Below are 19123 nucleotides of genomic sequence, written 5' to 3'. Positions count from 1 at the left end.
GCCTGCCGCTGCTGTGGCAGCCTATTCTGTTGAGGCCAAGGAGGAAAAACAGGAGGAAACAGTAACTGAACCGTTACAGGCCAAAAAGAAGGATGCAAAGGGTAAAGCTGCCGAAAAAAAAATCCCTAAACATGTTAGGGAGATGCAAGAGGCGCTTGCAAGGCGGCAGGAAGCTGAAGAGAGGAAGAAAAGGGAAGAAGAGGAGAGATTGAGGAAAGAGGAAGAGGAACGTCGCAGGCAGGAGGAGCTCGAGAGGCAAGCTGAAGAAGCGAGGCGGAGGAAAAAGGAAAGGGAAAAGGAAAAACTATTGAAAAAAAAGCAAGAGGGTAAGCTCCTTACAGCGAAACAAAAGAGTGAGGCTCTTCGGAGGGAGGCTTTTAAGAATCAGCTATTGGCTGCTGCTGGGGGCCTTCCTGTTGTTGACAAAGAGGCTCCTCCAACAAAGCGTCCCATGTATGGAAATAAGAAAAAACCAGCTCGTCAAAAGTCAAACGATGCTGCTTCCACTCAGACAGAAGATGATGTAGGAGAAAAGGAAAAACCCACAGAAGAACCTGATGCAGCAGGCGAGTTGGATTCAGCAGAAACTGAAAGGGTTGAGGAAATCGAATCAGCAGATATTGAAGAGAACCCGGGAGTTGCTGATATAGACCAGGTGAATGGGGTTGAGGAAGATGATGACGAGGACGAGTGGGACGCAAAAAGTTGGGACGATGTCAATCTTAACATCAAGGGTGATTTTGATGATGAAGAAGTAGATTCTGAAGCTCAGCCTGTCGTTAAGAAAGAAACAAAGAGCGCTGCACCAAAGGTTAATGATTCAGGTGATGATACAGCCTTTTTCAGCTTGATATTTTATTTTACCGCTTTCTGCCTGTGAGTTTTCATTCTTTCTTGTCGTTTTCAATTGAATTTTTGGAACCTTTTGTCTCACAGCTCCTCCTGCAGTAGCTGACAAGCAGGCAGCCAAGCCAGCGCTTCCAGCAAAGTCAACAGAATCTGCTGCAAAGAAATCTATGCCGGATCAAAAGTCTGGGTCCCAGAAGGGCAAAGCGTCCACATCAGAAGATGTTCAACAGGACAGTAAAGACCTTCGGTCTCCAATTTGCTGCATCATGGGTCATGTCGATACTGGTAAAACAAAGCTATTAGATTGCATCAGAGGAACTAATGTCCAGGAAGGTGAGGCTGGAGGTATTACTCAACAGATTGGTGCCACATACTTCCCTGCCGAGAACATCCGTGAGAGAACAAAGGAACTGAAAGCTGATGCCAAACTGCAGGTGCCAGGTCTATTGGTTATCGATACACCTGGGCACGAGTCATTCACAAATCTGCGATCTAGGGGTTCGGGTTTGTGTGACATTGCAATATTGGTGGTTGACATTATGCATGGTCTAGAGCCCCAAACCATAGAATCTCTGAATCTTTTGAAGATGAGGAATACGGAGTTCATTGTTGCCTTGAATAAGGTAAGGCTACTAGTCGTTCTGCTAAATATGGGTGGTTTTGTTTGTTTCTATACTTGTGTGGAGACTTGAACCTCCAATTTGCAGGTGGATAGGCTTTATGGGTGGAAAACATGCAAGAATGCTCCTATTGTGAAAGCAATGAAGCAGCAAACGAGAGATGTTGTTAATGAATTTAACATGAGGCTTACTGGGGTAAAATTATACGTCTAGAGGCTTTTTCTTGATTTCAGCTCTCTCTCCCTCTCCCCCTCTCTCTCTGGTATATATTATCTGATTCTGCTCTGTCTGGGTATTCTAGGTTATCACCCAGTTCAAGGAGCAAGGACTCAACACTGAATTATACTACAAAAATAAAGAAATGGGGCAAACTTTCAGTATTGTACCTACAAGTGCTATCAGGTTCGAACATGTGTTTATTATTTTCTTTGATTTCTGGCCAGACAATCAGGGCATCAGTGAAAAAAAGTTCACTTTTGATTTTTGGGATTTCAGTGGAGAAGGTATCCCGGATCTCTTGTTGTTGTTGATTCAATGGGCTCAGAAAACAATGGTCGAGAAACTTACATACATTGATGAAGTGCAGGTTTGTCCCATTCCTATTCTAGGGAAACAATGTTACCTACACCATTTCAACATAACAATTATTATATTTTGTTAACAGTGTACAGTCCTGGAGGTCAAAGTTGTGGAAGGCCATGGTACAACGATTGATGTTGTGTTGGTCAATGGCGTGCTCCACGAAGGTGATCAAATAGTTGTTTGCGGGTTACAGGTAAGTGAAAAACCTGGTGAAACTAAGCAAATTCAAACCAAAAAGTTTAAAAGCAAATTGTTGATGGTATGTTTCCCTTTTCCTATTTCAGGGGCCAATCGTCACAACAATTAGAGCATTATTAACACCTCATCCAATGAAGGAACTACGAGTGAAGGTATTTGAACATAACTGGATGTTACACATGCTTCAGCTCCTTTCTTGACGGGATTTATTAGAACTTTGTGGTTTGATGTTTCAGGGTACTTACTTGCATCACAAAGAAATAAAAGCTGCACAGGGTATCAAGATTACTGGGCAGGTGATTGATCATTCTGATATAAGCATTTGCTTGGTGTCTTTACAATTTTTACATGCATTCCTTTTGACAGCATCCGCAGTTCAATATAACTGATCTTTGGATCACAATCTGAACTGAAGAAGGTTTCCTGATATTTGTGTTTTTAAAGGGCCTCGAACACGCTATTGCTGGTACTGCCTTGTACGTTGTTGGACCCGACGATGACCTGGAGGATGTCAAAGCATCAGCAATGGAAGATATGAGGTCGGTTATGAGCAGGATTGACAAAAGTGGTGAAGGAGTTTATGTGCAAGCATCTACTTTAGGGTCTTTGGAAGCGTTGCTCGAATTCTTGAAGACCCCGGAAGTGAAGATACCCGTCAGTGGTATTGGCATAGGTCCTGTACACAAGAAGGATATCATGAAGGCCAGTGTAATGCTCGAGAGGAAAAAGGAATTCGCTACCATCTTGGCTTTTGACGTGAAAGTTACTACAGAAGCCCGAGAACTTGCGGATGAGTTGGGAGTTAAAATCTTCTGTGCCGATATTATCTATCATTTGTTTGATCAATTTAAGGCTTATATCGATAATATCAAGGAGGAGAAGAAGAAGGAAACTGCCGATGAAGCAGTCTTCCCATGTGTACTGCAGATCTTGCCCAACTGTGTGTTCAACAAGAAAGATCCCATCGTCCTGGGAGTCGATGTTGTTGAGGGTATAGTTAAGGTATTATGCTATTTACTTTCCTCAGTTTCATCGCTGTAACACTCACGAAACATATCCACGTATGTATTGTGTTGACAGGAACCTATTCTTAAGTTGTCTTAACGCGTGGTTTCATTTGTTCAGGTTGGAACTCCCATCTGCGTTCCGCAAAGGGAATTTATCAATATTGGACGGATTGCATCTATTGAGAACAACCACAAACCCGTTGACTATGCAAAGAAAGGCCAGAAGGTCGCTATCAAGGTATAAATAACTAGATCATTCTCTTCATACACCCATTTCAGTTCCATCGATCTTTTTCATATTTTCCCTGTTGGTTTTCACAGCTTCAACATGGAATAGTTCCTCTTGTTTTATCTTGGCAAGAAAACCGATCCTTTGAGAGTCTCGGTTTCAGTTGCACACATTGATCTTGTAATGAAACGTCTGCTTTGATACAGATTGTTGCTTCGAACCCTGAAGAACAGAAAATTTTTGGAAGGCATTTCGACATGGAAGATGAGCTTGTCAGCCACATTTCAAGGGCATCCATCGACATACTGAAAGCTAACTACAGGGTAAGTTCCAACTTTATAACTTAATAACATCCTCTTTTTTTTTTTTTTTTTGGGCATCATCGAGCTTTGAAACTAATCGCTTTAAACCGAACGCGAAAAACACATCGACAGGACGAACTATCTATGGAGGAGTGGAGGCTGGTCGTGAAACTGAAGAGCATTTTCAAGATACAATAAGATTCACCAGACAAGGCTGATGAAGCTCTGCATCTAGTGTTTTTTTTTCCTCCCTACGGGGAGACGGGTTTCGCTCGGGATCTGCCATAACCCCGAAACACGACGGAGACAGAGGAGTGAAGAGGTTGGAGGAACAGAACCAGGTCATGTTTTGTTTTTGCTTTCTCCCCCTCTGAGAAATGGTTTGATCATTGCTCCCTGGTTCGTTAGCGCTGTCTTATATAATATTTCCCCAAATGCTCTCTGCGGCTAGTTGCAGTTGGAAACGAGGCTTCGTATACATTCTGATATTTGTTTTTTTTTTTAAAAAAAAAATTAAAGTTTTGGTGGGAAAAGGGAAAACAAGAATCGAATAAATCTCGGTGGGGGTTTTTTCTTTAACTCCTCTCATTTATGTGTTTTAATATATAGGAAAATATATAAATTATACTCACAATATTACATTATTAAACTACATTCGAAATATTTATATTTTGAAAATAACGACTGGTCTGTGTTTAGACTGTTCTTCTGAAAATAAGACGTATTATTTAAGTTTAGGTAATCAAAAGGTTTGAAATTATTTTGAATGTTTGTATATTATGTAAAAGTTTTGATTTAAGTGTTGCATTTAAACGATAGAAAAAAATTTATATGTTTTCTTTTTGAAAATTTTATATACCTTTTTTTTTTTATGGGATTTCGATAGACTTCTGTATTATCGGGATTCGGGTATACTCCCTCCATGGCCACTTTTTCGTGGTGTGCGCACACCGTGTAATGCAAAGTGTTGGATTTAGCTTTACGTGGAAATGAAATAATAATAATAATACAATACGACAAACAATTTGCAAAAAAGTAGCATTTGCATTTTTTTTAATCTCTCTTTTGGAATTATTCAAGTGCTTTTTCTTCTTTACCATAGAATGTGGTCCACGGTACGTTTGATGTGATTCTGCAAATTGTACAGTGAGAATGTCATATAATCAAAGATCTAATTAGCATTTCGACTCTTACATTACAAATATTTTAAAAAAAAAACCATTTAATAAAAACTTGTAATAACTATAAATTCAATAGACAAACTGTTTTATTTAATAATGACACGGCTTTTAAGATGAAGACAGAAACATCAGTGTATCGTACGCCATCCTTGTACATTTCCCCACCACCTTCACGAATCACGGTCCAAAACTTCGATACACATAAATATTATATTACGTGACATATTTGCATGAACAAGATGAAAGACCGTTTCTTCCTTCCTTCCTTCCTTCCTTCCTTCAACTCACCCATTCACGTTTCCCACGTACGTGTATATATACACGTATACGTACAAGTACGTACCACGTTTTTTTTTGGTTCAAAGACCATGTGAACCAATTAGCTTGGTCAAGCCAAACGTAACGGCCATTGCCAGCCAGCCTCCGAACAAAACCCTAGCCGCCGATCTGGCCGCCGGAGCTTTCCCGAGCACCGCTCCTAACCACCCGAAAACCACCAACGCCGCCGTCACGGCCGCCACCACCGCTCCTATCCTCGTTTTATATCCCCTTATAAACGCAGCCGCTAACAGCGGCACAATCGCACCCGCTGCAAACGCTAAGGCGGACGCCGCGGCCGCCTGCAATGGGCTCGGCAGCCTCTCCCCCTGTTGGGGACAATATCAAGAAAATTATGAATCAGCAAAAGAAGAAATTCATACGCTTTTTAAGCTATGGATTTGTTGCCATGAAATTTTTTGAACACTTTAATTATCAATAACAATAACAAATTTGATCTATAATTTGAAACTTATAGATACATATATAATGGAAAATTATGGAAAGTTCACCCCTTTTTAGAGTTCAATTCTTTAAAAGAGACCATTACATGCTACAATATATTCTATTAATTAGGATTATATTGCAGTATTAGAATGGTTATGTTACGGTGTATATGTATATATGTTATACCTCGGCCGCCGTGGCCGCGGTGGATTCCGGCGATCTCTGCCGGCGTTCTCTCTTGATCTGAGCGACCTGGATGTCGTACTGAGAGTAGACGGAGACGAATTCTCCGATGGCCATACTGCAAGCTCCGGCGACAAGTCCGGCGAAGCCGGTGAGGATCATAACCTTGACGTCTTCCTTGACGGCTCCGACTCCCATCATCAGCGACGCCGTCGACACTAACCCGTCGTTCGCCCCCAGCACCGCCGCTCTTAGCCACTGCGCCCTTTTCCAGTAGTCGAACTCTTTTTCTTCTTCCTCACCACCACCTGTTTTTGTGAATCATAAATCATATTTACGATAAAGTTTATTTTCTTACATACAAATGTAACGAAATCGATGATTTCTATGGAGACGGAACATAAATCTTTGCATGGATGATCACTTAAACAGGACTGGAAGCTTTTCTTCTGCCACCTTTGTTGTTTTTCTTACGATCTGTAAATTTTCTAGGTTATGATGATCTATTGCATAAAGATGGAACATGAAATATGAATGAGACGTGACGATTACTAATCCCATACGGATTTTTTTGTTAGATACGAAAGAAAGTTTCTTTACCTTTGTTGTTGTTGATGGATTTCTCCACGTCGAGATTCATCATGTTGATGTTGTTGTTGTTGCTGTGGGTTGATGATGATTCCATGTTTGGCTGCAAAAATATTTGAATTTTTGGATCCAAATATATAAAGAGATGGGTATATATGTAATGGTTCTATATATTATATGACTATGTATGTTGTTTTTAGAATAGAGAATTGGGAGAAGTGTGGAGAACACACGCCTGTGAGATGTTCTATTTATGGAGGGATGAGGGCCTCTGCAGATTTGTCTCGGTGGAGACATTATGTGGAGCATATCCACTAATGGAATATTTTATTTTATTATATATATATATGTATGTATACGTGTGCGTGTGTGTGTAATAGAAGTATATAATAATTTTAAGTTTACAATATTTAGAAAATCCAAGGAAAAAAGGGTTTTACTCTGAGTAAATCTCGAAGTTAACAGGTTTTAAAGGTGTTCTCTAGAGATTGAACTGCGACCCACACACACAATATATATATATATATATATGTATATATATATGATTGTTATTGCTTCGTGTCGGTTTGATAAGATGACATGAAATGTGTAACGTCTGGTATGTGACTAAGTCATTTAGAAGCTTCAAGCTGGTACATTGAAATGCTTTTTTCGTGGTGCGAATTTAAAATATTAGAATTGCACATATATATATATATATGTGTGTGTATGTGTGTGTGTCCATGTATACAATATGGTAATAATTTTATTACTTCAAAAAAAATATATCCATTTCTTATGTAAACAATAAACCCTAGTTATTCATTACCAAAAAAAAAAACATTACCAAAAAAATAAACCCTAGTTATTATTTTGTATTTTCGTTTCTGCTTTTTTTTTTCCCAGATAACTAACCGAATTAATCACCCGAAAATCGAGAAGGCGTAAAATAGTTTCTTATCATATTTAATAAGTAAAGTAATAATTTAGCAAAATATTTATAATCGTATGTTCCGCATCATTATCAGCAAGTGGTCTTCCGCGTACGATACATAGTTAAGCAAAGTATCATTAATCATAATACATGATTTATGAACATGTCGATTCTAAAATTGAAAAACGAATGATTTAAAAAAAAGAAGAAAACTTGATTTATCTAATTATTTATTTTCTATTTATTGAAAAGGATGGAAAAAATTAGGTCACTGATGAGACCAAAAAGAGGCAGTTACACATGAAGATGCTGTTGTGTCCTCTTCATGATCAAAGGCATGCATGTCTTTTAGGGGAAAAGAAAGATGCAAAATAATAATAATAATAATAATAATAATAATAATAATAATAATAATAATAATAATAAGAGAGAGAAAAAACCTCCATTTCTAAGCAGTTGTTGAATAGTATACGCAACCTATGCTCCGAAAAATAATTATAACTTTATTAATGTTAAAATTATATATCGGATGATTAAAAATACATAATATTTGCAGGTAAATAAATTTTTTTATTTATGGGCTGTTTTTTTCCCAATCATTCATACTCTGATTTCCAATTTTGTTTATCTTTTCGTTTTTCTAATTTAAAATAAAATATTTATAAGGAAACCTTTATCGTTATGCGGTATTTCTTCATTGGTCTAGACAAAAACAATATGCTTTTGTTTTTCTTGGCAAAGGAACGAGCCAAAAAAGAGTGGCTAAATCAATCACACTGTTTTTTTTATTATAATAAAATGTTAATACATTTTATTAGTGTTTGACCAAAAGTGATGAATTGTTTTAATTTGACGTTTCTAAATACAAAAAATAAAATATATTGTAAAACTTGTTGTCCTCGAACTATATTCTAAATTAATGATATGAATAATATATTCATTCTTTGGTAAGTTTGGCCCAAAAAAATGTACGTACACCATAAAATTAAATTAGACAAAGTAGTTATATACAAAAATACAAGTAGATATATCTATAGATTGCATAAATCTTTCTCCACCTTGGATTATCATTTTCTCTTGAGGAAAAGGTTTCGACTTTATTTGTATCTTTTTATAACTGGATGGGATCAAACAGTACCTTTGGAACAAAGTCTAGTGGAGATTTTATATGTGATGTTTATATATATATATATATATTCCTTTGCTACGTCTCTATGTGTGGACACTAGTTTTATCAAAAACCGTTTAAAGAAATCTAATAATCTCTTTGGGTTGAATCTGAATAAAGTTCACCGTGGTTAGCTAAAAATTTCATTATAATACCTTTATTATTATATTTATCCTTTCTATTTGCTATAATTAGTAATCAAATGAACCGTATTTAATATTATCCTTCAAAACAAGATTTAAAGAAAAAATAATTTTTCTCGTAAAATGTTTTGGTGAGTGGTGATTTTTTTTTGTTTGTTGTGCCTAACCGGATATGATCAAAACCTTTACCTTTTTAATTTAATTTTTTATTGCAAGCCACGCATACACACAATATATATATATATATATAGCAGTTCTGTAAATGTATAAATTATATTTTAGATCAATTATGGTTGTTTCGTTTAATTCATTTGTTTGTAATTAACCTAAAGAATATTTTTACACAAAATATTTGCAATGATTGGTACCAAAATAGTAGAATTAATTGAGCTTTTACTATGGATTAAAGGTTTAATTTCAATAAAATCATATAAATAATCTTCTTAAATAAAGTAAATTTCCTTGTTCCAATTTTTAGTAGTTTTGTGCGAAAAAATAAATTCTTAATTTATAAGATAGAGGATTGAATAAATTTAAATTGCAGACCAACACTAGAAATAATAATGAGAAATGAAAAGATTATTACCATGAATAATGAACCGACACAAATGGAGATATTCTATGCAGTTTAAGGCCAACTAATTTATGTTTAGAAAGAATCATAAGCGAATCAGATGCTTTTCACACACAAAGGGAGCAAGAGATTCGTTTACACGTGAAATTCCTATATAATAAGCAGGTTTATTATATAATATTATATATATACATATATAACCATGAATAATGAACCGACACAAATGGGGTTATTTAATGCAGTTTAAGGTCAACTTATTTATGTTTAGAAAGAATCATAAGCGAATCAGATGCTTTTCACACCCAAAGGAAGCAAGGGATTACAAGTGAAAATCCTATACAATAAACAGGTTTATTATTATTATTATTATTATTGTGAAATAAAAATAAATGAATAGAAAATTGAAAAGAAATGGATTGCTGAATGGGAAAGCACTGCGAAATTAGTGAGAGATAAATCATGGAAAGAGATTATATAAAAAAATAAAGAGGAGTGTGGTTTCCACACGAATAGCACCACCTCCACCATCACCACCAAGCATATACATACACTGTCACGCTCATACATATACGCGCATATATACATATACACATTATGCATATGTGTACGTAGATGCATACGTAAATGGACATATATATATATACACACACGCGTCGGTTAACATCAACAAATATTGAACTTTTTTTTTTGTTACGATGGAAACCCCTATCCTACAACCCTTTGGATCGGACACCGGACACCGCAACGCCTCTCAGTCCATGGGCCGGACGAAAACGGCATCAGGACAACATCGCGGACCTGAGAAAACCCAACGCCCTACACAGTAGCCGACAAACCACGCAGAGCAGGTAAACCAGCTTCATAAAACTGACCGGCTCAAGAGGAGTACCATACTTGGGATTCGAACCCACAACCTTATGGTAGAGGGGGTTGTCATTAACCCCTAGACCGGGAGACTCCCCAAATATTGAACTTTCTTGTACACATATATGCATATATAATATATTATATGCACAAATTTCATTAAAAAAATTTAATATTGCATGATGTTATTAGACCGTTTAGAGTAAACGGTACGTATTTTAATTGAACCAAAAACATGAGACTCAAAATCAGGGTTCTACACTCTGATTATATATTTATATTTATATGTGATATCTTTGTTATATTAAGAAAAGGTTAAATGCTAAAATTCAAATTTTATAAAGCAATCCAAGAATCTCTTTAACTACCATAAATAGTTTTCACATGATCACTCCAATTCATTATATATGTATATAATTAACAAATTAGCGCACGCATACACACACACACACACATATATATACACACATACGCGTGTGATTGTTTATATATAGACTGATCCATATGGAAATGCACTTCAACCTTTCGAGTGTCGTCCAACACCTACTTATGATAAAACCTAATAATTCAGTTGTATCGCTCGAAAAAAGAAAGTCAACATTTTAATTTGACGTTTCTAAATACAAAAAATAAAATATATTGTAAAACTTGTTGTCCTCGAACTATATTCTAAATTAATGATATGAATAATATATTCATTCTTTGGTAAGTTTGGCCCAAAAAAATGTACGTACACCATAAAATTAAATTAGACAAAGTAGTTATATACAAAAATACAAGTAGATATATCTATAGATTGCATAAATCTTTCTCCACCTTGGATTATCATTTTCTCTTGAGGAAAAGGTTTCGACTTTATTTGTATCTTTTTATAACTGGATGGGATCAAACAGTACCTTTGGAACAAAGTCTAGTGGAGATTTTATATGTGATGTTTTATGTTTTCCAACTAGAAATTTAATAATAAAATTATGAATTTTGTGTCCGGAGAAAAAAATAGTGAATTAATGAATAAAAAAACACACAAAAATCGAAAGATCTTATGCAAAATAAACCGAAACCCTCAATTTATAACGTTTTCAGATTATATTCTTTAGAACACAGTTTCGTATTTCATAGAATTCCAATTTGACCTATCAAACGGATCTAAACCGAACCAAATCCGAAAATGCTAGCTGAACCAAACATAAACCGAGAATTTCGTACGTAGTACGATATGGGCCCCCAAGAGTTTATTAAAGACATAAAAAAAACCCAAAAACTCCGTGCAAACACATTCATGTTCGAGGCAAAAATACGTTTCCTCTTCAGACAAAACATAGAAACAAAAAGAGTTCTAAATCCATAGCCACATCCACAAAGGGGCTTGAACCCCCAGAGAGAGAGAGAGAGAGAGAGAGAGAGAGAGAGAGAGAGAGAGAGAGAGAGAGAGAGAGAGAGAGAGGGGCAATTACAAAAGATCAAAGGGCTCCATTCACTTCACTCTGTGTTGGGATTGCAGTTCAGGCTGTCCTGAGAGGCGGAGACACCAATATCACTCCATCTCCTCTAACAAACAGAAAAGGGACCGTCCTCTTTGTAGTCTGCTCAATCAAAAAACCAAACAAACAATCAAAGAAGTATATGGGCATACAGAAACATGGACTATACCCACTCTCTCAAATACACAATACATGTTATGTCATGCCCGAGAACCACACGGTTAACGATCGTGCATTCCGTAAAAGGGTCTGTCCTAATAGAAACAATAAGCATAATAAGCTACATCGAAATGGCAATTCGTGTGTTCAAAATCGCATCTTATCGTTCAAAACCCAATATCTATTTGAGGGTAGTAGCTATTCATCTTTCCATTCCCATTTCAACAAAGAAAATCATCATTCAAACTACCACACAACACATTTCCATCGGCATTACATCAAGCTGAAAACTTTTACACGAGACACTGTTATATGTTAACCGAAAATCGTATATCATCGTTCAGAACCCAATATCTGTCGAGGGCAGTAGCTATTCATTCACCTTTCCATCCTCATTTCAACGAAAATCATCATTCAAACTACCACTCAACACATTTCCTTCAGCACTACATCAAGCTGAAAACTTTTACACGAGACACTGTTATATGTTAACCGAAAATCGTATATTATCGTTCAGAACCCAATATCTGGTTGAGGGCAGTAACTATTCATTCATCTATCCATCCTCATTTCAACAACGAAAATCATCATTCAAACTACCACACAACACATTTCCCTCAGCACTACATCAAGCTCAAAACTTCTACAGAGACACACTTATATGTTAACCGAAACTTCAACATGGACAACGTGTTTTTTTTCCTGGATACATCGACCATTGCAGGTTGGCTATAATAACAGTAGGAGGAAGGATGATGAGGAGAGAGAGAGACACACACACACACACGTACCCGGACAATCTCTTCGTATGTCTCATCATCAATCTCCACAGTGGTTACAACTTCCTCAACATCACCCAGAATCATATTCAAATGCTGATCGTATGCCTGCAAATTCAAAATTCCGACACAAGAAGCAGCTTGAAACCACGGCACCCATCAACACTTTCAGCAAATTCTTCCCACAAAATTTGACTATCCCTTCAAATCCTTATCACAAAGTTGTCGAAATCCAATATCCAACCAAAAACAACCCCCAGAGTTATCCAAAAAGGGTGGGTGGGTCCGAAATTGAAATGAACCTCTGAGAGCAGTAAAATTAGCTAAAACCCAGAAAACAACACACCGATATGACTCCAGGCAGAACAAAAGCAAACCCTAGATGAACAATGAATCGAAATCGGAAGAAATCGGGAGCCGAAAACGTACGTGAAGTTTACCACGGAGTTCACGGTCCGAGCGAAGCTTGACATAGATTCTCTCGTCGAGACTAAGCCGAATTAGATCCAACGGCTCCTTCACAGCGCTCTCTTCTTCGGCGGACATTGTCGCCTGTTCCGAACAGGGGTTTTGACAGTACGGACGAAAATCCGAAGTAAAAAAAATCTCAGTTCCATAAAATTTAAATAAAACCCCATAATTTCTATTTGGGCCTTCAAACTTTTCGGGCTTTACGCCATTTGAGGTACGGCCCAACAGGCCCAATATAAATGCGTCCAAGCTGATCTTATAAGCCTGTACATAAATTTTCATGATAAAATAAAATGAATTACTCAGTTTTATTTTAAACGATAATTACAGATTTAAAGAATATATCAATTTATTTAGAAAAAGATTTTTTTTATCTTAACCTTTTTCTGTTTTTATATTCTCAACTTGTTTGAAAATGTTCGTGTCAATCGTCATCGCTGTCATTCTTTTTTTTTTTCTTATAGGATTGGATGTGAACATTATTTACTTTTTTTGAGAAAAAAAATTGTATTATAATGTTATTCTTGTATTTCTATTTTTAGATTTTAACTTTTATATCTACATTTTAATTTTGCTTAGATTCCGTCTTTAATAACAAAAAAAATATTTTTTAAAAAATGTTTTTATTTAAGTTTTTTTTTCAAAACTTTTTTTTATTAAATTTAGATTCGATTTACAAATTTATACAAGTGATTTGATTTTGATATATGAGAATATGCTCTTGTGATATATGCCACTTGGTGATACAGATGCAACCGATTAAAATATAATGTAAATAATACATACATATATGTATATATATATATATATATATCCAATTTATTTATTAAAATAAAAAAAGGACACGACTCCAAGTTTCAACCAGCTTATTTTTCTAATCCAACTTGGCATTCAAATAAATGCTGATTTCATATTAAATAATGTAAGATTGTGTACCGAATTTTTTGGAGAGACTCTATATAAAATATTCCTAATAAAAGGACGTCATGGATAAATAAGTACCGGTAACATTTTTTTAAAAATTCTTATTTCATATTTTTTTTAATTTTAATCAGATCAATTGAAAATGGGGGAATTTGCCCAAAAAAAATTAAAACGGGGGGAACAATCAACGATATAAAATGTTTATAAAATTGAAATAAAATAATTAATAACTAAAGTGGTGGGTCCAGAATTTGTGTAATGCATTGGACCTTATTAGCCTTTTGTGTTCATCATTTGGCTTCGCCCAGAAACTCTCAAATCCCAGAAAAAAGGGGGATTCTTCGTTGAAATTTTTTTTCGCCATATTTATTTTCTCAGTTCACTTCCTCATCCGACAAGGTTCCATGATCTTGAATCCTATATTCTTAGCTTCTCTCGCTCGAAGGTCCGTTTATCGTCTGGGTTCTTGAGAAATTTCCTTGTCCGTAGAGACAAGTAGCTTCCGGCCTCAGCGTTTGGTGAATTTTAGGGTTTTCCTCTCTTTTTTTTCTCTCGGAATCTTACGCGATTTCGGAAATGGGTTTCGCTATTTGCGTCTGATTCATGTGTTCTAGCTCGTGAGCTTCATCTCTAGAACTGGAATCTGACTATGAATGCCTTGTCTTGTCTGATGTCGTGAAGTTTCCTCAGAAGTTCCGATGGTTTAGGCATTCATAAGAATCTGAAGAGTTATGGTAGTTTCTGAATCTGATTTCGTCGATTAGGGCAAAAGCTGTGTTCTTTTTAGGATTTGGAGTTGGTTTTCGTTCGATCTAGGTTCCCTTGAGAGTGAAGAAATGGAAGGAAACTTCTCTCAAGGAGGAATGGTTCCTGGTGGGCCTCCTTATGGTGGAGGCTTCGATTTGCAAGGTTCTATTAGGGTTCATCATCCGAACGCAATGCATCATCATCAACACAACCCTAATCCTCGACCCGACTCCTCTGCTCGCCCCTCCCTTCACGAGGGTCTTCCCTTTACGATGGTTGCAGGTCATTCGTGTGAGCAGAATGTGTCGACGAGTGAATATAATAAGAATGAAAGGGGGAAAGGTTCGATGAGCGATGAGGATGAACCAAGTTTCACTGAGGAAGGAGGTGGCGATGGGCATAACGAGGTGAACAAAGCCAAGAAGGGATCTCCATGGCAGCGAGTCAAGTGGACAGATAAGATGGTGAAGCTGTTGATAACTGCGGTGTCTTATATAGGCGAGGACTCGGCCGTGGATTGTGGTGGCTCCTCTAGAAGGAAATTTGCTGTTTTGCAGAAAAAGGGCAAGTGGAAATCAGTTTCCAAGGTCATGGCTGAGAGGAGTTATCATGTTTCTCCACAGCAATGTGAAGATAAATTCAATGACTTGAATAAACGGTATAAAAAGCTGAACGATATGCTCGGCAGAGGAACGTCTTGTCAGGTGGTTGAGAATCCTGCCCTCTTGGATGTGATTGATTATTTGAGCGAGAAAGAGAAGGACGACGTTAGGAAAATCCTGAGCTCGAAGCATCTCTTCTATGAAGAGATGTGCTCATACCACAACGGAAACAGATTGCATTTGCCTCATGACCCTTCATTGCAGCGCTCTCTACAGTTGGCGCTCAGAAGCCGAGATGATCATGACAATGATGATGCAAGGAAACACCACTGTGAAGATCATGATGACGAGGATCATGACATGGAAGCTGATGATCATGATGATTGCGAGGAGCATCATTCCATCCAAAGGGACGGTAGGGGAATCCATCATGCATCCCTAGGTGTTTCATTGAAGAGATTGAAACAAGCTCAGAACCATGAAGATGGAAGTGGATGTCCAAATCCTATGAATTCTCAGGAATGCAGTAAGGGTTCTTTACCAGAGAGTGGGAGAGCAGCTTGGCTACAGAAGCAGTGGATTGAATCTCGGTCTCTCCAGTTAGAAGAGCAGAAGCTTCAGATTCAAGCTGAGTTGCTGGAATTGGAGAAGCAACGGTTCAAGTGGCAGAGGTTTAGTAAGAAAAGGGACCAAGAGCTCGAGAAAATGAGGATGGAAAATCAGAGGATGAAACTAGAGAACGAAAGAATGGCATTGGAACTGAAGCGGAGGGAAATGGGTTCGGACTTATAACGAATGAGCTTCTGCTTATCTCCGAGGAATCAAGATTATTATGGCCAAAAGGAGTGGTGATACAATTGAGGTATCTAACTGTTTGCATGACTTTTGCCTTGAGCACTGTTTCATATTAGCTGAGGCCTGAAGCATTAATGGTAAAAGATTATTTCCATCTCCTGATGTTATTATTCTTGATTTTGCAAGTTGGCCACCGTTCTTTGTAGCAAACGGCTATATATTTTTCGATCTTCCCTCCTCTGTATAGTAGTTGATTTTATGGGCAGTGTGTGGATAGAAAAGCAAGTCTGTCTCATTGTATGAAGAAGGAGAAACAGGCTAGTCTTTGTTGTTCATGAGATTGAGAGATTCTGGTTCCTAGAGAGGTAAGCATATTTGCGATATGTAAGGCTTGTCTTGTTTTGTGGGTTCGAACCCATGTAATCTCAGACATGGTGGATCTGATTGGGAAGTGGTCTTATCCTTTTGGTGTGTTTCTGTATCACAGTTCACAGGTACACAATGGAGGGGTTACCCTCAAAATTTGCAGATTCCCATTGGATCTCTCTCTCTCTCTCTCTCTCTCTCTCTCTCTGTTGCAGCCATGGTGACTGAGGAATCTTTTGAATCTTGCATCTGTCTGTCCATTACAGAGTAAGAGCGAAAAAGGGTCTTCCTCTCTTGTATTCTTGGGCAATGCCACAGATATCCGATGTGGTTTGGGTGTGTCGATTTTAAACCCGAGTGATCGGTTATCGGATATCTGCATTGAGGCCCATAAACTCGGATAGTAATCGGTAAGATCACCTTCGGTCTCATCTTGATGTCCATCTTTACATTTCTATTTACATGTAGAAAATATTTTAGACTAATAATTAAAATCATATATATATAAATAAAAGGTATTGTAAAAATTAGTCTATGAATTTGAAGTTGTCTAAATATCTAGATTTTTTCACTATTTAATTAAAAAAAAGAATTAGTTCCCATAATTTTCTATTTACAATTTTGTTTCAGATGAGATATTGTGCGGGGGGTGCATATGATCATTAGAAGAATGTAACGTCATGGGGCCTTGCCATATTATCCACGTTGTTGTTGTTATTATTATTATTATTATTATTATTGTAAAGTATATAAAGGGGCAAGTAATTTTTCACGCATTTGGTCCAAAAACTAAAAACATATAAAACCAATACTAATTCCATTAATTTTATATAAGTTAATTTAATAGTTAAAATTAATCTCAAAACCACTAAATACATCTTAATATATAGATTAACCCCTCTAACAAACTGATCCTACTATATGAAGTGGATTAAATATTTAAATTGCATGTGAAGCTATAATGTTATTATATTGTTGCTTAAGTTTTAGATTTCCACTAATCAACTTTTACTTCACGCTAACCCCTTCTTTGGATTTCATAATCCAACACATTTTTTTTTGCTCTTTTTTATTTTGAATATTCAATATCAGTAATTTGTTTTAATATAAAATGTACTAATTTCAATGAAGATATTCTCTCTTGCTCTTTTGTATATATAAGAGGCTAATGGGTTGCTAAACGAAGTAAGAAAATATGAGAAAATAATAATTTTATTTGTATTCGATAATCTCTCTATAATCAGTGTTAGTATATATCTAATGGGTTAAAATAAAGAAAGTTAACGAATAAATAAACATATACGGCATAAAAGAAGACAAAATATGAAAATTTAAAGATAAATTTTTAAAAAAAAACTACAGAAAAAGAAATAATATATTTTTTTATGTGTTTTTGGGGAAAAATTAAAAATTGTGAGCTGGAGACAGACGAAATGAGAGGTGAAAACCACATGGAAGACAAAAGACAGTGAGATGAAAGTTGCTTAGATATAATTCACTTCCAACGTGTCCTCAACCCTTCCCACGTGATTTCCCTCCTTTTCCCTTTTCTACCCCTTCATTGTTTCTTATTTTTCTTCCCCACCCCCATATTTTACATATTATCAATCAAACCCCCTATGTTCCATCATCTTTTGATTATGAACTTGATTTTCAGATTTACATTAACACATACTGTGTAATAACCCTAATATTAAGCCCTCTTTTTAAATAATTTATAAAAAAAAATGTGATAAGGTTTGATGTATTTAGACAATTTATTGTACAATTAACATAGAGAATTATAAAACTGATATTGTATGCGATTTGTTTTTCTCTCCTAGATTCGTGGAGGTTGAAAATAGGGGTAATTTTATTTTGGATTATTATTGTTTTTTTATTAATCTCCGATCCCTATAAATAACTTTTGAAACATTTTTTTTATGAATCCCATGGCATGGACCACTCAACACATTTTACAATATGTGTTCTTTCAATTGTTTTTATTGCTTTTCTAATCTTAGGTTATTTTATCTAATCATGTTTAGGCTTCCGTGCATATTAATTAATATTCGGCAGCAGAATTTAATTTTTGTTCTGTTTGGTGATTTTGTCAACCCCGTATTTTCCCTATTCACATTATAAGGTCAATTCGTTTAACTACTTATAGTGTAAAAAGCTAATATTTTAAAAATATAAAACTTTTATAGACTCAATCATATAAATTTCAGAAGATCTTATTTGAAATTATATCCAAAATGATAGACTTATCCATTTTCTAAAAATAAATCAAAATAGACAAGTTTATTTTTAACTTGTCATTATAATTCATAAAAAAATATAGATATAAAAATAAATTAAATCAACAGATAAAGATATAAAATGTAAGATTTAAAAGGCTTGATCGGCTATCTTTTCTTCAATGCACTAACGAAAGAAACAATAAAAATATTAATAAAGTTTAATATTTCACCAGAAATCAATTTATTGTGTTGGTAACATTTATAACAGTCCATAATCATATTCTCTATAACTACGATACAAACGTAATAATTATAGATATATAGCTAAAACGTGAAAATGAAAAGAAAAAAAAAACAAAGAAAAATAAATATGAGAGAAGGCAAGTTGTGCCAGTGAAGCAAATTCACATG

The 19123-nt window shown here is 35.8% G+C and overlaps 4 protein-coding genes across 4 annotated transcripts in view; 2 read left to right on the top strand and 2 right to left on the bottom strand.

Moving 5' to 3' along the window:
* The window catches only part of LOC104813715 (eukaryotic translation initiation factor 5B), a 6223-nt gene extending 1848 nt beyond the window's left edge, over positions 1 to 4375 (top strand). The window contains exons 3-14 of the mRNA XM_010541435.2: positions 35 to 824; positions 937 to 1472; positions 1557 to 1664; positions 1771 to 1871; positions 1965 to 2055; positions 2134 to 2244; positions 2336 to 2401; positions 2486 to 2545; positions 2694 to 3251; positions 3375 to 3494; positions 3692 to 3808; positions 3920 to 4375. Of these exons, the coding sequence (XP_010539737.1) occupies positions 35 to 824; positions 937 to 1472; positions 1557 to 1664; positions 1771 to 1871; positions 1965 to 2055; positions 2134 to 2244; positions 2336 to 2401; positions 2486 to 2545; positions 2694 to 3251; positions 3375 to 3494; positions 3692 to 3808; positions 3920 to 3985 (2724 nt within the window). The 3' untranslated portion in view covers positions 3986 to 4375. The remainder of the gene's footprint in view (positions 1 to 34; positions 825 to 936; positions 1473 to 1556; positions 1665 to 1770; positions 1872 to 1964; positions 2056 to 2133; positions 2245 to 2335; positions 2402 to 2485; positions 2546 to 2693; positions 3252 to 3374; positions 3495 to 3691; positions 3809 to 3919) is intronic.
* Positions 4376 to 4947: 572 nt separating this feature from the next.
* Positions 4948 to 6714, bottom strand: LOC104813714 (vacuolar iron transporter homolog 1). The gene is made up of 3 exons (XM_010541434.1): positions 6517 to 6714; positions 5920 to 6224; positions 4948 to 5615 (listed from the first exon to the last, which is right to left on the bottom strand). The coding sequence occupies exons 1-3, from the start codon at positions 6599 to 6601 to the stop codon at positions 5328 to 5330; spliced, it is 678 nt and encodes a 225-aa protein (XP_010539736.1). The 5' UTR covers positions 6602 to 6714; the 3' UTR covers positions 4948 to 5327.
* A 4639-nt stretch (positions 6715 to 11353) lies between these two features.
* Positions 11354 to 13179, bottom strand: LOC104813712 (sm-like protein LSM3B). The gene is made up of 3 exons (XM_010541433.1): positions 13015 to 13179; positions 12598 to 12693; positions 11354 to 11749 (listed from the first exon to the last, which is right to left on the bottom strand). The coding sequence occupies exons 1-3, from the start codon at positions 13129 to 13131 to the stop codon at positions 11669 to 11671; spliced, it is 294 nt and encodes a 97-aa protein (XP_010539735.1). The 5' UTR covers positions 13132 to 13179; the 3' UTR covers positions 11354 to 11668.
* A 1104-nt stretch (positions 13180 to 14283) lies between these two features.
* LOC104813711 lies at positions 14284 to 16595 on the top strand. Its single transcript, XM_010541432.1, has one exon. It carries the CDS (start codon positions 14817 to 14819, stop codon positions 16119 to 16121), a length of 1305 nt encoding a protein of 434 aa, XP_010539734.1. The 5' UTR covers positions 14284 to 14816; the 3' UTR covers positions 16122 to 16595.
* Positions 16596 to 19123: the final 2528 nt, after the last annotated feature.

Source organism: Tarenaya hassleriana, unplaced genomic scaffold (genome assembly GCF_000463585.1).
Source record: "Tarenaya hassleriana unplaced genomic scaffold, ASM46358v1 Cleome20, whole genome shotgun sequence".
In the NCBI taxonomy this organism is placed as follows: Eukaryota; Viridiplantae; Streptophyta; class Magnoliopsida; order Brassicales; family Cleomaceae; genus Tarenaya; species Tarenaya hassleriana.
This window is presented reverse-complemented; position numbering and strand designations above follow the sequence as displayed.

Excerpts from the sequence above, each read along its gene's own strand:
- LOC104813714 (XM_010541434.1), bottom strand. The coding sequence starts at position 6,601 with ATGGAATCATCATCAACCCACAGCAACAACAACAACATCAACATGATG. Across the intron at positions 6,225-6,516 it reads ATCCATCAACAACAACAAAG|GTGGTGGTGAGGAAGAAGAA; the intron begins GTAAAGAAACTT and ends TCACAAAAACAG. Across the intron at positions 5,616-5,919 it reads CCGCGGCCACGGCGGCCGAG|GGGGAGAGGCTGCCGAGCCC; the intron begins GTATAACATATA and ends TGTCCCCAACAG.
- LOC104813712 (XM_010541433.1), bottom strand. The coding sequence starts at position 13,131 with ATGTCCGCCGAAGAAGAGAGCGCTGTGAAGGAGCCGTTGGATCTAATT. Across the intron at positions 12,694-13,014 it reads AACTCCGTGGTAAACTTCAC|GCATACGATCAGCATTTGAA; the intron begins GTACGTTTTCGG and ends TTGAATTTGCAG. Across the intron at positions 11,750-12,597 it reads CATACGAAGAGATTGTCCGG|ACTACAAAGAGGACGGTCCC; the intron begins GTACGTGTGTGT and ends TTGATTGAGCAG.
- LOC104813711 (XM_010541432.1), top strand. The coding sequence starts at position 14,817 with ATGGAAGGAAACTTCTCTCAAGGAGGAATGGTTCCTGGTGGGCCTCCT.